The sequence below is a fragment of the Rhincodon typus genome, chromosome 24, assembly GCF_021869965.1.
Source record: "Rhincodon typus isolate 14 chromosome 24, sRhiTyp1.1, whole genome shotgun sequence".
Lineage (NCBI taxonomy): Eukaryota > Metazoa > Chordata > Chondrichthyes > Orectolobiformes > Rhincodontidae > Rhincodon > Rhincodon typus.
The window spans coordinates 36,859,352-36,873,309 of NC_063355.1; the positions used below are offsets into that span (position 1 = coordinate 36,859,352).

A 13,958-nucleotide genomic window follows, 5' to 3' on the forward strand; every position below is an offset into this window, starting at 1 on the left:
CTGTGTGTGTTCGTGTGTGCGCGTGTGTGCGTGTGTGTTAAGATATGTAGAGGGATAAGCACTTATGTTTCCCCATTGCTGACTGTCTATGTTAATCACTGCATCTTTATAAAATGAAGAAACTTAGTTGATGGATTTTGTCTGTTGTTTACAACCTGATAGAGATGAGCTATTTCATTGATCACATTGGAGAAGTATTTTTATTTTATGGTGTGACCCACGGACAGTGGGACTTCTCCAGCCTCCATAACAACAATATCATTGACCAACAGTCACACAAGATGGTGCCTTAGATTCTGAAACCAAGCAGACATCTACAGCTAATGATATCCATCCATCTGCGATGATAGACAGCACACTGCAGAGTGAAGCTACACATCCAAATCATGATGACTGTATAAGGACCAGATCTGGTTGTATTGTATGCATCCCGAGGCATTATCTAAATATTTTTTAGACAATATATCTGTATCTATATTATCGGAAGAAGGTTCCCATTCTTTCAAGGCGCAAGGGGAGAATCTTGTATTTTATCATAGATTTAGATCAAATAGGCTTGTACCTTTAAGATAGCTCATGACATCACGTGTAAAGGTACCTGCCTCATCCTCAGTCACTCTCTGTGTATATTGGAGTCAATACCATGTCCTCAGTCAGCCAACTATGTGTGTATGTAAATTACAATAACATCAGTAAGCACAGAACCCAGACATAGCAAATGTATAAATATTTACATGGTGGCTCAGTGGTTAGCACAGCTGCCTCACAGGGAGCCGGGTTCGATTCTACCCTCGGGCGACTGTCTATGTGGAGTTTGCACAATCTCCCCGTGTCTGCGTGGGTTTCCTCCATGTGCTCCGGTTTCCTCCCACAATCCAAAGATATGCAGGCTAGGTGGATTGGCCATGCTAAGTTGCCTGTAGTGTCTGGGGATGGGTCTGGGTGGGATGCTCTGAGAGTTGGTGTGGACTTGTCAGGCCAAAGGGTCCGTTTCCATACTGTAAGGATTCTATGATTTAGTGTTGTTAATAAACTTCAAGACATCTGTCTCAACAAGAACCTAGTTCTCTTTTATATCCTGAATAAGAAGTTCAAAAGATATAAATTTCCTGATTAATATTCCTTAAAGGAAATGTGCTTGCATTGAGACAAGCCTTGCATATACCTTGGTAATGTCCACACGATGCAAGGTGCTTCTGAAGACCCAGTGAGACAGCATAACAAATCACTCAATGCGTAGATAAAGTGTCTCAAGGTGCTTCGCAGTAATGTTATTTCACAAAAGCTGACATCAAGCCACATTACAAGCAATTAGAGTCGTTTTTAAGTAGCAGCTTGAGTGAAGTGGAGATGTGGAAATTTTTAGGGAAAAAGATTCCATAGCTTGAGGCCTGAGCAGCTTGAGGCACAATGGTTGCTGCAAGGATAAAGGAAACTGGTGTGCACCTAGACCACAGGAAGATAGAGCTTTTGGAGGGAGTGTAAACCTGACTGAGATTACAGATATAGGAAAAGAGGGACCAGCACGTGAAAGGATTTGACATTTTCCTAATCAACCTGTTCGGAGATGCTATTAAACAGCTCTGGAACAGGCTGGATTTGAACCCAGGCTATTGCTGTTCCACAATGGCATTAAGGATTTGACTATAACGATTAGAAATTCTAACTCGAAGGTTTGAATAACATAACAGTGCAATTCCCGCATGGTTGACCTGCACAAACTGTGCTAGGCAAGGTCAGGTCACATGAACTTCAAATAATTTTTGAGCAGTGCTGATTCAGTATTGCCTGAAGGAGATCAGACCCAAGGAGCTGTTACTCTTGTTCCTATGTTCTACCCTGTGTCTATACAGATGTTGTTATTTCTGAAGTGCAGCTCCGTGCTACAGCTTCCTTGCCCTCTGCTCTCAGTTCTTGCTCTGCCAATTTTTCTGCCAATTCCTGAGTTAACTTGCTGCAGTGTCAGGTCTTCCCCAGAAGCACCCCAGGCCAGATCTGTGAAAAGGCAGCTGTCTGCAGGGTCAGGGAGAATTCAGGAACAAAATCAGTCTGCTGCCTTTCCTCACAATTAAGATTGTCCATTTTGATGTTCCATTTTCACATTGTAAAGCTATCTAAAAGTGGAACGCATTTTGTGGTAATGTGAAAGCACTCAGGATTTTAAAATATTTCCATGCCCTGCGGGCTTTTAGCAGTGGGGTGACTATATTGAGTGTGTTAACTGTATATTCTAAACTAGATAAAGACTTTCTTTTCTGCTTAGCGTCTGTCGCTATGAATGTAAAGGGGGCATTTTTGAGGGTGTGTGGTTCCATATTTGGCTACTTTACTTTTATCAGTAATTGCTCTGTCTGTGAGTAGCAAGAATGGTTACATTTTGCCCCAGGTTGTTTTGTGAGTGTTGTGGGCTGGCCCAGCATTTATTGTTCATCTCTAATTGCCTTTAAGAAAATGGTTGTGAGCTGCCTTTCTGAAATGCTGCATCCCATGAGATTCAGTTCTTCCAGTAATGCTATCCAGGTGCAGTTTGATGCAACTGAGTGGCTTGCAAGGTAAGTGCCAACTGTTAATTACTGTCGGTCTGGAGTCACATGTAGGCCAGACCTGGTAAAGGCAGCAGATTTCCTGCCCTAAAGAATATTAGTAAACCAAATTTTTCCCAATCTAGTAGTTTCAAGATCATTAATGCATCATTGTTTTGTTCCATGTTTATTTTATTTCAACTCCCCCACCAGCTTTGGTAGGATTCAAACCCATGTCTCCAGAACCTTTATGTGGACCTAATGTTTACTAATAAAGTAGATTTACTGGTTTGCCACAATTCCCAACTTTGAACCCTGTCCTTGATCTATGTTAATCTGAGCCACAGTGACACTGAAGCTTTTGACACTTGGCCTTAAGCTGCTCCTTGTCTTGTACCTTGTCTTAATGAGATGACCAAAAATGAAATGGCTGTTTGCTCCTGATTGAGAACCAATTATTCTTAGTGAGAAAGGCAAGTAGGTGAGCTTCAAACTCACATTTGGCCTCAATGCCTCAGCTACCAGCTATGTCAATGTCCCTGACTAGGATAATGCACGTTGAATGATAGTTTAGGCTCTTTGTTGGAGTTTACATGAAACTGATGCACTCATGTCAACCCACAAAGCAAAAGAGCAGTGAGCAAAAGGAAGGAATATCGAAATTGCAGTGTGGAAACAGGCCTTTATGCCCAACCGGTCCATCCTGGCGTTTATGCTCCACGCAACCCTGTCCCCTTGCTCTGCTTCATCTAACCCTTTTAGCAGAACTTCCGATATCTTTGTCCCTTCTATATTTACCTATGTGATGATACTGTGGCTTTAAGAGGTTATTTTGACTTTTTTTGCTGAAGAGAGGTTTTAAAGCAGAGGTGAAGAGCAGTCTACTGGAATCACTAGAGAAAAGAGCTTGTGAGGCCTTAGAGTTTTTTAAAGGTGGAACAATAGAAGCAGCCTGAATGGGTGTGGTTGAACTCTTACGGGACCAGGATCTTTAGTTAGCTTTCTGCAGTTGCTGTTGAGGTCTTGTAGAAGTAAAAGCGATTTATTCCCTCTCGCAGTTACAACCAAAAGTGAGGGGTTCTCTGCCTGCTACAGGAGTTGCGTGTGAGAAAATCTGTGTTCTGAATTTGCATTTTGCCAAGGGTACATTCATAAATGTTACTGCGTTCAAAGAGTTCATTAGTAATTGTTATAGTTTGTACTATTTTGTTCAGTTTTCCAAGAGAGTTAGCTATTCCAATTCCTTCTTTCTTTTGTTGTATTTTAGCTATAGCGGATGAATGAAGTGTGTTTTGCTTTAAATGCAGCAGTTTGACCAAACGAATTGCATCTGGAAGGCAACATCTTACATTTAACTTCAAAATAAGAAAACATTAGGCTCTAGACTAGCTTCTAAATATTTTTAGGGTGTTTGGTCTGGTCCACAACATCTAACTAATCCTGAACTGCATCCATGGTGTTCCTCCTCTATATAGTCATGAGTTCCATATTCTAACATCCTAGGTATGTATTTCTGTAGTTCAGATCAGTTCAGAGGTGACATAGAATAGAGTCTGATAAAAACACCCTCAGGTTGCTCAAGGTTTGGTGCTGTCCTCAATTCTGTGCTAATTTTGCGACCAATCCTGTAGATTTCAGACCTTACGGCAGAGCTGGCAGACGAACGGTTTAAGGGGGATGTGACCTGTCGGATACTAGAGAGCGAGCGAGCCGAGAGACTGCAACTGTCCCAGGAACTGAAGGACATGCAGGTGAGAAACAATGCAATGCCACATTGTGTTATCTAAAAATATTGTCAATTTCCTTCATGGGGCTGAAATTATTTCTTTGAAAAGCTGAGGTAATTCCTTAACAAGTACTTCTCAGTTCCTCAAAATAAAACTGCAGCCTTTGAATGGTTTTTCTATTTTTTTAAATCTCCAGTAAATTTTCTTGAAATGACACAAACTCAGGAAAATAGACGATGTTGGGACATCTTGAGGCATCCTCTGGAATAATCCTCTTAGTAAACAAACCAGTAAAAAAAAAACGCTGGGAAAAATACTCCTGGCAGCATCTGTAGAGAGAGAAACACAGAGGTAATGTTTTAGGTTAACGTTGTGTAAGTAAAAGGTCATGATGAAAGGCCCTCGAAACCAGACCTGCTGTGCATTTCCAGCATTTTCTGTGTTTTTTTTATTTCGCATCTCCTTTTACTTTTCTTTTGCTTTTGTAGAACCATTGCCTATGATGAGAGGTTTGTGTGTGTAATATGTCTTCTCATTTTCACTTCTTTTTTTCCGTGCCTTCTTCCTCTTCCTCTCTTCTTGGCCATTTATAGCTAATTCTGAACACCGAGTGTTAGTGGGCTACATAATTGTTGGGCGCAGACTCCATCATTCAAACATAGAAATGGGAGCAGGAGTGGGCCATTCGACCCTTCAAGCCTGCTCTGCCATTTAATATGATCATGGCTGATCATCTGTCTCAATATCCTCTTCCTGCTTTTCCTCCATATCCTTTGACCTCTTTAGCCCCAAGTGCTATTCCAACTCCTTCTTGAAATCAAACAATGGCCTCGACCGCTTTCTGTGGAAGCAACTTCCACAGACTCACCATCCTCTGAGTGAAGAAATTTCACCTAACCTCAGCCCTAAATGGTTTGCCCCATATCCTTAGACTATGACCCTTTGTTCTGGACTCCCCCACCATCAGGAACATCCTTCCTGCATCTAACCCTGTGAGAATTTTACAGGTTTCTATGAGATCATCAACCACCCCCTCCCCCCTCATTCTTCTGAACTCCAGTGAATACAATCCTAATCGATTCAACGCCTCATCGTACATCAGCCCCGCCAGCCCAGGGATCAGTCTGGTCAACCTTCACTGTACTCCCTCCATAACCAGAACACCCGTCCTCAGATAAGGAGACCTCACGCCACAGGGAGGTGGACTTAACACAATGTATCGGGTCCTATTGGAGCCTGGAAACTGGTTGTGGCTGGTCTTTCTCCCTATTCTTGCTTGTGCATGTTGTTTATCCATTCCTGTCCAGAAGCAGTTTTGAATCATTAAGAGCCACCTGTCATATCATGAATAATTAATTCCTGCAGCGAGCCACGAACAGTTGTGTGCTTTGCCCCATCTTTTAATTACGGTCTCCGAACATTTCCAAGGCACTGTACAATTAACGTTTTGAGTAGTAATCCTGTCACCGTAACTTTTTCTAATAAACTGCAACATCTGCTATAATTCTTGATGGTTCTTTCACTGACAGAAATGAGACTTTTCAGTGTTTTTGGGATAGATCGCTCTTCAGTGAGGGGTCTGGGTGGAAGGTGTCATCGATAATGCTATCAAGCAGCACCTGCTCAGCAATAACCTGCTCGGTGATGCCCAGTTTGGGCTCTGCCAGGGCCACTCAGCCCCTGACCTTATTACAGCCTTGGTTCAAACATGGACAAAAGAACTGACTTCCAGAGGGGAGGTGAGAGTGACAGCACTTGACATCAAGGCCGCATTCGACCGAGTTTGGCATCAAGGAGCCCGAGAAAAACTGGAATTAATGGGTATCAGGGGGCAAAATCTTTGCTGGTTGGAGTCATACATGGCACACAGGAAGATGACCATGGTTGTTGGAGGTCAGTCATTACAGCTCCAGGACATCTCTATGGGAATTCCTCAGGGTAGTGTCCTAGGCCCAACCAGCTTCAGCTGCTTCATCAATGACCTTCCCTCCATCATAAGGTCAGAAGTGGGGATGTTCGCCGATGATTGCACAATGTTCAGTACCATTCATGACTCCTCAGATACTGAAGGAGTCCATGTTCAAATGCAACAAGATCTGGACAATATCCAGGCTTGGACTGGCAAATGGTAAGGAATATTCGCATCACACAAATGCCAGTCTATGACCATCTCCAATCTAATCATTGCTCTTTGATGTTTAATGGTGTTAGCATCACTGAATCCCCCTACTATCAACATCCTTGAGGTTAACATTGACCAGAAATTTGAACTGGAGTCACCACATAAACAAAGTGGCTGTAACAGCAGGTCAAAGGCTCAGAATACTACGGCAAGTAACTCCCCTCCTGACACACCAAAGCCTGCCCATCGTCTACAAGTCACAAGTGTGATTGAATGCTGCTCACTTGCCTGGATAAGTGCAGCTCCAACAACACTCAAGAAACTTGACAGTATCCAGGACAAAGCAACTACGTCCATTGGCACCACATCCACAAACATCCAAGTACCACTGGTGCTCAGTAACAGTAGTGTGCAGTATCCACAAAATGCACTGCAAAAATTCACCAAAGATCCTTAGACAGCACCTTCCAATGACCACTTCCAACAAGAAGGACAAAGGAAGCAGATACATGGGAACACTACCACCTGCAAGTTCCCCTCCAAGCCATTTATCATCTTGAATTGGAAATATATCACTGTTCTTTCACTGTCACTGGGTCAAAATCCTGGAATTTCCTTCCTAACGGTATTTGGGTCAACCTGCAGTGCATGCCTCAAATAGGATGCTTACCACCACCTTGTCAAGGACAATTAGGGACGGGCAATAAATGGTGGCTCAGCCAGTGATGCCCACATCCCACAAGTGAATAAAAAAATGGTGTGAACTTGGATGTGAGGTTCAGTGCATTTGACTCAATTTTCTGTTCATTAAAGTGAATGGATGGAATATTCCATAGGAGTTTCTGACCTTTTGACCCTAAATTCCTAGAACCTTCTGACATCTGATCTGTAAATTAGCACATCTGGTAATTTGTAAAATCTAATCCATAATGTACAATACTTCCTTGTAACATCCACCAGGATATCAGGGTCATTCCCACATTTCCCAATGTTGGGGCTCCCTGATTGTTCATACATTGATTAGCCAGGAAATTACACTTGGTTTGACTTCTTGTTCAAATGATTTCAAATTATTTAACCTCAGCTGGTGCAACAATAAATATGGTATAAATGCAAAATGTGTGATTTCTGGAAATCTGAAGCAAGCATAGAAATTGCTGGAGAAACTCAGCAAGTCTAGCAGCATCTGTGGACAGAGAAACAGAATGAATATTTTGATTCCGGATTAACTGCTTCAGAAGAGTCAGAAGAAGAGTCACATGAGACTTGAAATGTTAACTCTGATTCTCTCTGATAAATGCAGTATAATTTTCCTTCGTTATCTGAGCGAGAGTAAGCCAGATTGCCCATCCTAAGTCTGACACTTCCTGTTGCAAATGTGTGCATGAGCACAATGTCTGATATGGATATCATTTCCCCACGATCGCCCATCATAAAATATCTTGCCAACTCTTATTAACTAGTCCATCTTGTGAAGAATGAAGACAGGGCTTATTTCACACACACCAACAGATTCTAGAACAGCTTCTTCCTCGTTGTTATCAGACTTCTGAGTGGACCTCTCAAATATAAAATTTAAATGTTGATCTTGCTGTTTGTGTAGCCTCTCTGCAGCCATAACATTGTATTCCTTGCCCAGTTCTATTTCCCTAATGCACTTTGTATGGTATGATCTGCCTGTACTGTACCTAAGTGGATGTGACAATAATAAATCAAAGTAAATATATTGATATACAGAAGGGATTGGAAGAGGAAAACTATGGCTATTTTAAAAAAAAAGTCTTACTGTTTTTGGCTTCTCCAAAATTTGTATCTTATAATAGCTCACAGGAAAATACAGAAAGAATTGGCTCGGTGAGAAAGGCTATATTTTCCCCTCAAGGACTGTAGGTCACATCTATGCGAGATTACTGGATCCTACATGTTAAGCAGCCCCAATTCAGTTCCTATGTACATTGGCCTGAAGCACAAAACAGACACCAACTTCGCAATCTCACAGTGAAATGCGAACATTGATCACCAACGCACTGAAGGGTGATTTGTCCCAAGTGTGTTCTGATAACATGATAGATTTTGTAGCAAACTGTAATTTTAAAAATGGTCATGAGGAGTCTGACAAATTGGATCTCAAACCTCACCTGACTTCCCTTGTGGATTCAACACCAATCGAAAATCAGACTGTACTCTCCTGGATAAGAGTTACAAGAGACATTTTGAAATTCAAGACACAGTTTCAGAAGGGGGCAAAGATAAATGGCTTTGCTGGAGGTATGTAAAGGCCCTCCTATCTCACCAAAAACCTGAAAGAATGGGACTTATTCAAGATGGTGGCTGAGACAATTAAAAAGTTAGTTACTTTGACTCAAAGGAAGTGGATGGGATTATTCTCCAGATCTGGGCTCAACTCAATACCTAATATGGAAGCATGTTTGGGATATCATCTATACTTAGAGTTTTTAAACTCTACAGAAGTTGGCTGTGAACAGTGCATTATGTGCAAATATCTCAGGAGAGTCTGTGTAAACGGCTCCAGCCAGCACTTCCAGCAGAACTAGCTCCGAGCAAGCTTCAAAGAACTGGGTTTGCTCTCTGATATTGGGAGTTACAGAAGAAGGTGCTCAGAAACCCTCCCTGTTCTGCTGAGAACAAATCCAGGCTGACAGAGCCAATAAGGATAATAGATCCTTCACTTCCTCCCTGAAGCTGTCTTACCGACTGAGTACCAAGTGCAAAATATTCAACGGTGAGTAGCATGGTGGCTCAGCAGTTGGCACTGCTGCCTCACACTGCCAGGGACAAGGGTTCGATTTCAGCGTTGGGCAACTGTCTGTGTGGTGTTTGCATGTTCACCTGGGTATCCTCCAGGTGTTCCGGTTTCCTCCCATTGTCCAAAGATGTGCAGGTCAGGTGGATTGGCCATGCTAAATTGCCCATAATGTCTAGGGATATGCAGACTAGATGGATTAGCCATGGAGAACACAGGGTTAAAGAGATAGGGTATGGGGCTGGATCTAGGTGGGATGCTCTTTGGAGGGTTGGTATGGACCCAATGGGCTGAATGGCCTGCTTCTACGCTGTAGGGGTTCTATGAACCACAGAAGGCATCACCACTGCCAAATCCAATTTCAAATTTCAACCCCTTCACTTCAGAAAGAGAATCTTCAAGCAAGCTAAATCTGCAACAATATTCGAGGCATCTTCATACATAACTTTTATCCTGACTTAATTTTGATCTTTGCATCTATATTTTAGTGAATAACATAGCACTTTTTATTTCATTAACTTGCAGCAATTGTTGTGCCATAAACTAACCTTTCATTTTATTTACAATATAGAACTGCACCGTTTTTTTTTCTAATTTGGAGCAATTGTACTTAAAAGAGGACTTCACCATGAGCTTCTACAAATTCTCTGTTCATGGCCTACCCTGAGGAAAAGCCTGGGAGCTCGCGAAGACAGCTTCCTGAGATAGGCTGTGTCAGTTCTGAGGAAGAGTCATACTACACTCAGTTTCAAAACCCTCCACAGCCTTGTCCCTCCTCCAGTCCTACACTCTGGTTCTCTCTTCACAGATGCTGCCAGACCTGCTGAGTCTGTCCAGCATTGCTTGCATTTGTTTCGGATTTCCAGCATCTGCAGTGTTTAGCCTTTATTAGTACGTGTCAATGGGAATATTAAAAAATGCATTTACATCTTTACAGCGGGGCCCGGTGGATACCAGGAACAGGAAGGACATTGAGTCAATTCCGTTGGCACCATCCCTATTCCAGTTTCATTGTATCAGGTCTGCAGGTACCTGTGTCTTGATGTCACATCTGACATGGAGATGAATTTCCAACTACTAAACCCTGCCATCACCAAGATTTCCACATCCTTGAACTGCCTGGATCCACCCCTGCCCCATTGTGTGCCACTGAAATGGCCGCTGTTGCTTTTGGTACCTCCAGGCCCAGCTATTCCATTTACTCCTTCCTGGCCTCCAACGCTCTGCCCTTTGTAAATCTGTTCTGAATGAAAGTTCCATGTCCTAACACACACCCAAGTCCCGTTCACCCATCAGCTCTCTGCTCACAGGCTCACTGTTTAAGCAATACCTCACTTCTAAAATTCTTGTCGTTGGTTTCAAAACCCTCCACAGCCTTGACCCTCCTCCAGTCCTACAACTCTCCGAGATATGCTCCTCCAAGTCTGACTCCTGATGTTAATCACTGTGCCATTAAATTGAATTGAATTGAGTGAGCTTTATTGTCACATGTACTCAAAAGAGTACAGTGAAAAGTTTACAAGTCGCCACATTACGGCGCCATTCCAGGTACAAAGATACCCTGTTACAGACTCTTAAGAACAAATTCTTAGGAAAAAACATTAGAAAGGTAAAGAAATAAAAAGTCCAGCATTACAGATTGCAGGAATAAATTAGGAAAAATAAAGAAATAAAAAGTTCAGAATAACAGTCCTTCCAACACAGTCCATGCCAGCATCTAGCCTTCAGTAACTAACCGAGAGACATCCACTGTCTTGTAGCTGCCTGCGCTGGACCCACCAATGCAAGAGCCCAACATTGGTGGGCCTGCCTTCAAGTTGCCAAGTCCTAAAGTTCTGGTATCCCGGCCCAAAACCACTCTTCCCCTCCACCTCCCTTCCCTCCTTACGATGTTCTTTAAAACTTACCGATTTGCCCAAACCTTTGGTCATCTGCCCTCATATCTCCATATGTTTCTTGCTGTCAGACTTTATCTTGTGATAATCCTAAGAAGTGTCTCACAATGGTTTAGTATGTTAAACACAAGCTGTAGGTGAGCCTGAGGCTGTGGACTTGCTTGCCAAGCTGGGTGGGTTTGATTGCAAACATTTCGTCACCCTGCTGGGTAACATCATCAGTGCGCCTCCAGTGAAGCATTGGTGTTCTGTCCCGCTTGTTATTTATATGCTTCAGTTTGCTGGGGTGGTTGGCATTACTTCCGGTTCTGTTTCTCAGTGGTTTGTACACAGGGTCTAATTCAGTGTGTTTGTTGATGGAGTTCCGGTTGGAATACCAGGCCTTCAGGAATTCCCTGGCGTGTCTCTGTTTGGCTTGTGCTATTATCGATGTGTTGTCCCAGTCGAATTCATGTCCCTCATTGTCCATGCGTAGTGAGACAAGTGAGAATTGGTCGTGTCTCTTGGTGGTTGTTGGTGAGTCTATTTTATCCACCTGGTTTGACGATGAAGAGCCCTAAACCTCTCTCTAAAAATTGTTCCTAATCAGCCTGTTTAGAAATGTTGATAACCAGCTGCAGAGGAGGTGCGACTCGAATCAGCTTCTCGTGGTCTCCACGTGTCTAATGATGGTCAAAGCTTTAGAAATATGTTCCTAATCTCTCAGGAATCTGCAATAAATACCACCTAATGTGAAGAAATTATTTTGAGCTGATTTTCATCTCATTTCTAACCAAAGATATCTTTGTTTAGAAATGGTTGTTGCTTAGTCACCATTTTGTGTTCAGTTTTAAACCCATTTGTAATTGTTCAGGTTTTTGTCAGACATTCTCCTGTGAACTTATGGTATTGAAAGAATTTATTTTACTGGAATGGTTAGCCTCAATTTCTGTGACTTGGGCCAAACACTGTACTAGCTGGATAACATACGTTTTTTCTTTATAATTTTTTATGTGCATTTTGTTCTTCTGTTCATAGACTAAATATGAGAAGGTGGTGACGAATTTAAATGCTGTGGAGAAGCAGTTGGAGGAAGCGCGGCAGCAACTACAGATGAGGCAGCTGGGAAATGCAGCGACAGGTAAAACAGCATCATGAGATAAAGTAGTATAAAGAGACATGTGTATATATGTGATATCTTATCACCATGCGTAAACTTCACGTTTTGAAGCCCTTTATGTGGAATATGTGAACTTGTCTGCTTTGCCAAGGAGAATACAGAAGCAGTGTTTTAATGGAGAGAGATTGTAAAACTCTGAGGTGCAGAGAGATCTGAGTGTCCTGTTACATGAATCACAAAAGTTAGTGAGCAGGCACAGCAAGTGATTAGGAAGCCAAATGGAATATTGATGTTTATTTTAGGGCAAATATTATATAAAAGTCCTGATATTTTACTGCAGTTGAACAGAGCCTTGGCAAGAATTCAACTTGCAAGCTGTGTACAGTGTTGGTCACCTGGTTTGAAAATGGTTTTAACTGCGTTAGAAGCAGTTCAGAAAATGTTCACTCAACTCCTTCCGGGGAGGAAAGGCTTACATGTTGAACAGGTTGGGCCTTTATCCATTGGCGTTTAGAAGTATGAAAAGTGAGCTTATGTAACATAAGATCACGGCTGAAGTGGATAGGGTAGATATCAGAAAGATGTTTATTCCCATGGAGAACTGGGGGCACAATTTAAACAAAAGGAGACTCCCTTTTTAATACCAAGATGAGGTGTTATTTTCTCTCAGAGGGTGATTAGTATGTGGTATTCGTTTCTCCAAAAATCTTTGGAGGTTGTTCATTGAATTGTTGGAAAGGCTGAGTTAAAGTAGCTTCTTGATGGACAGGGGATCAAGATTCAGTGGGGGGTGCAGACTTGATGGCGGTGTTGGGACTGCAACCAGACCAGCCACGATCTATCGATTGGGGCAGGCTTGAAATCTCAAATGATCTTCTCAGGATCCTCAGACCTATGTTCCTTCCATGTAGATAATGTGTAAGTTTTCCTCTGCACCCTGCGTCTCATCATCAGCAACAAGGCGAAAGATCAGTCAGTATGTGGTTTCATTTGAGGGAAAGTGATTGCCAATCATGCCAATAGAATTTATTTGCCCACCCTTAGAAAGTGGTTCCATTGCTTGCAGGAGACAAAGGCTTCCATTTCACTTCCCATCTTAACAGTGTAGCACTCCCTCAATGCTGCAGTAACATGCCAGGCTTAATGATGAGATTGCTTACTGGTCTGGAGCCTAAATCGATCACTTCCTGTCCCCTCCAACTGTGCCATGCTCAGGGACACATTGGAAATCACCATTGGTTTGGTACAAAGTGTCTAATTTAAGCCTAAGTGGCAAGTTTTACCTCAAATTACCATTTCTGGTGAACTTCTAGAGCTATTTGAAGTTGCTGTGAAGTTGCTCACAGACAGAGGGGCAAGTTACAATGCTTTATAAAACAAAAGTACAATGGTGGCTTTTGAGTAAAGAGGACAGAAGAGGGAACTGTGGGAAATTTCAGGGAATGTTTGTAACCATCTGGAGATGATGGAGTTCAGAATTCTGAGAGAAGGATTCTGGAACAGGGCCATACCAGCTGAACTTTTTAAAATTCATTCATGGGATGTGGATATCATGTGCTAGGCCAGCACTTATTGCCCATCCCTAATTTCCTGAAGGCAATTATGAGTTAACCACATAGCTGTGGGTCTGAAATCACATGTAGGACAGACCAGGTAAGGATGGCAGTTTCCTTCCCTAAAGGATATTAGTGAACCAGATGGGTTTTTCCTGACAATTGGAAGCGGTTGCCGTTAGTTAATCTTGATTCCAGATTTTTTCATGAATTCAGGCTCCACCGTCTGGGTTAGTAGGAACTGCAGATGTTGGAGATTCTGAGATAACATGGTGT

At 42.4% G+C, this 13,958-nt stretch overlaps 1 protein-coding gene across 1 annotated transcript in view; it reads left to right on the forward strand.

Annotated features, from left to right (window-relative positions):
• LOC125486002 (unconventional myosin-XVIIIb-like) overlaps positions 1–13,958 on the forward strand; it is a 280,703-nt gene that overhangs the window by 163,246 nt on the left and 103,499 nt on the right. The window contains exons 24-25 of the mRNA XM_048611748.1: positions 4,154–4,273; positions 12,048–12,158. Coding sequence (XP_048467705.1) covers positions 4,154–4,273; positions 12,048–12,158 — 231 coding nt within the window. The remainder of the gene's footprint in view (positions 1–4,153; positions 4,274–12,047; positions 12,159–13,958) is intronic.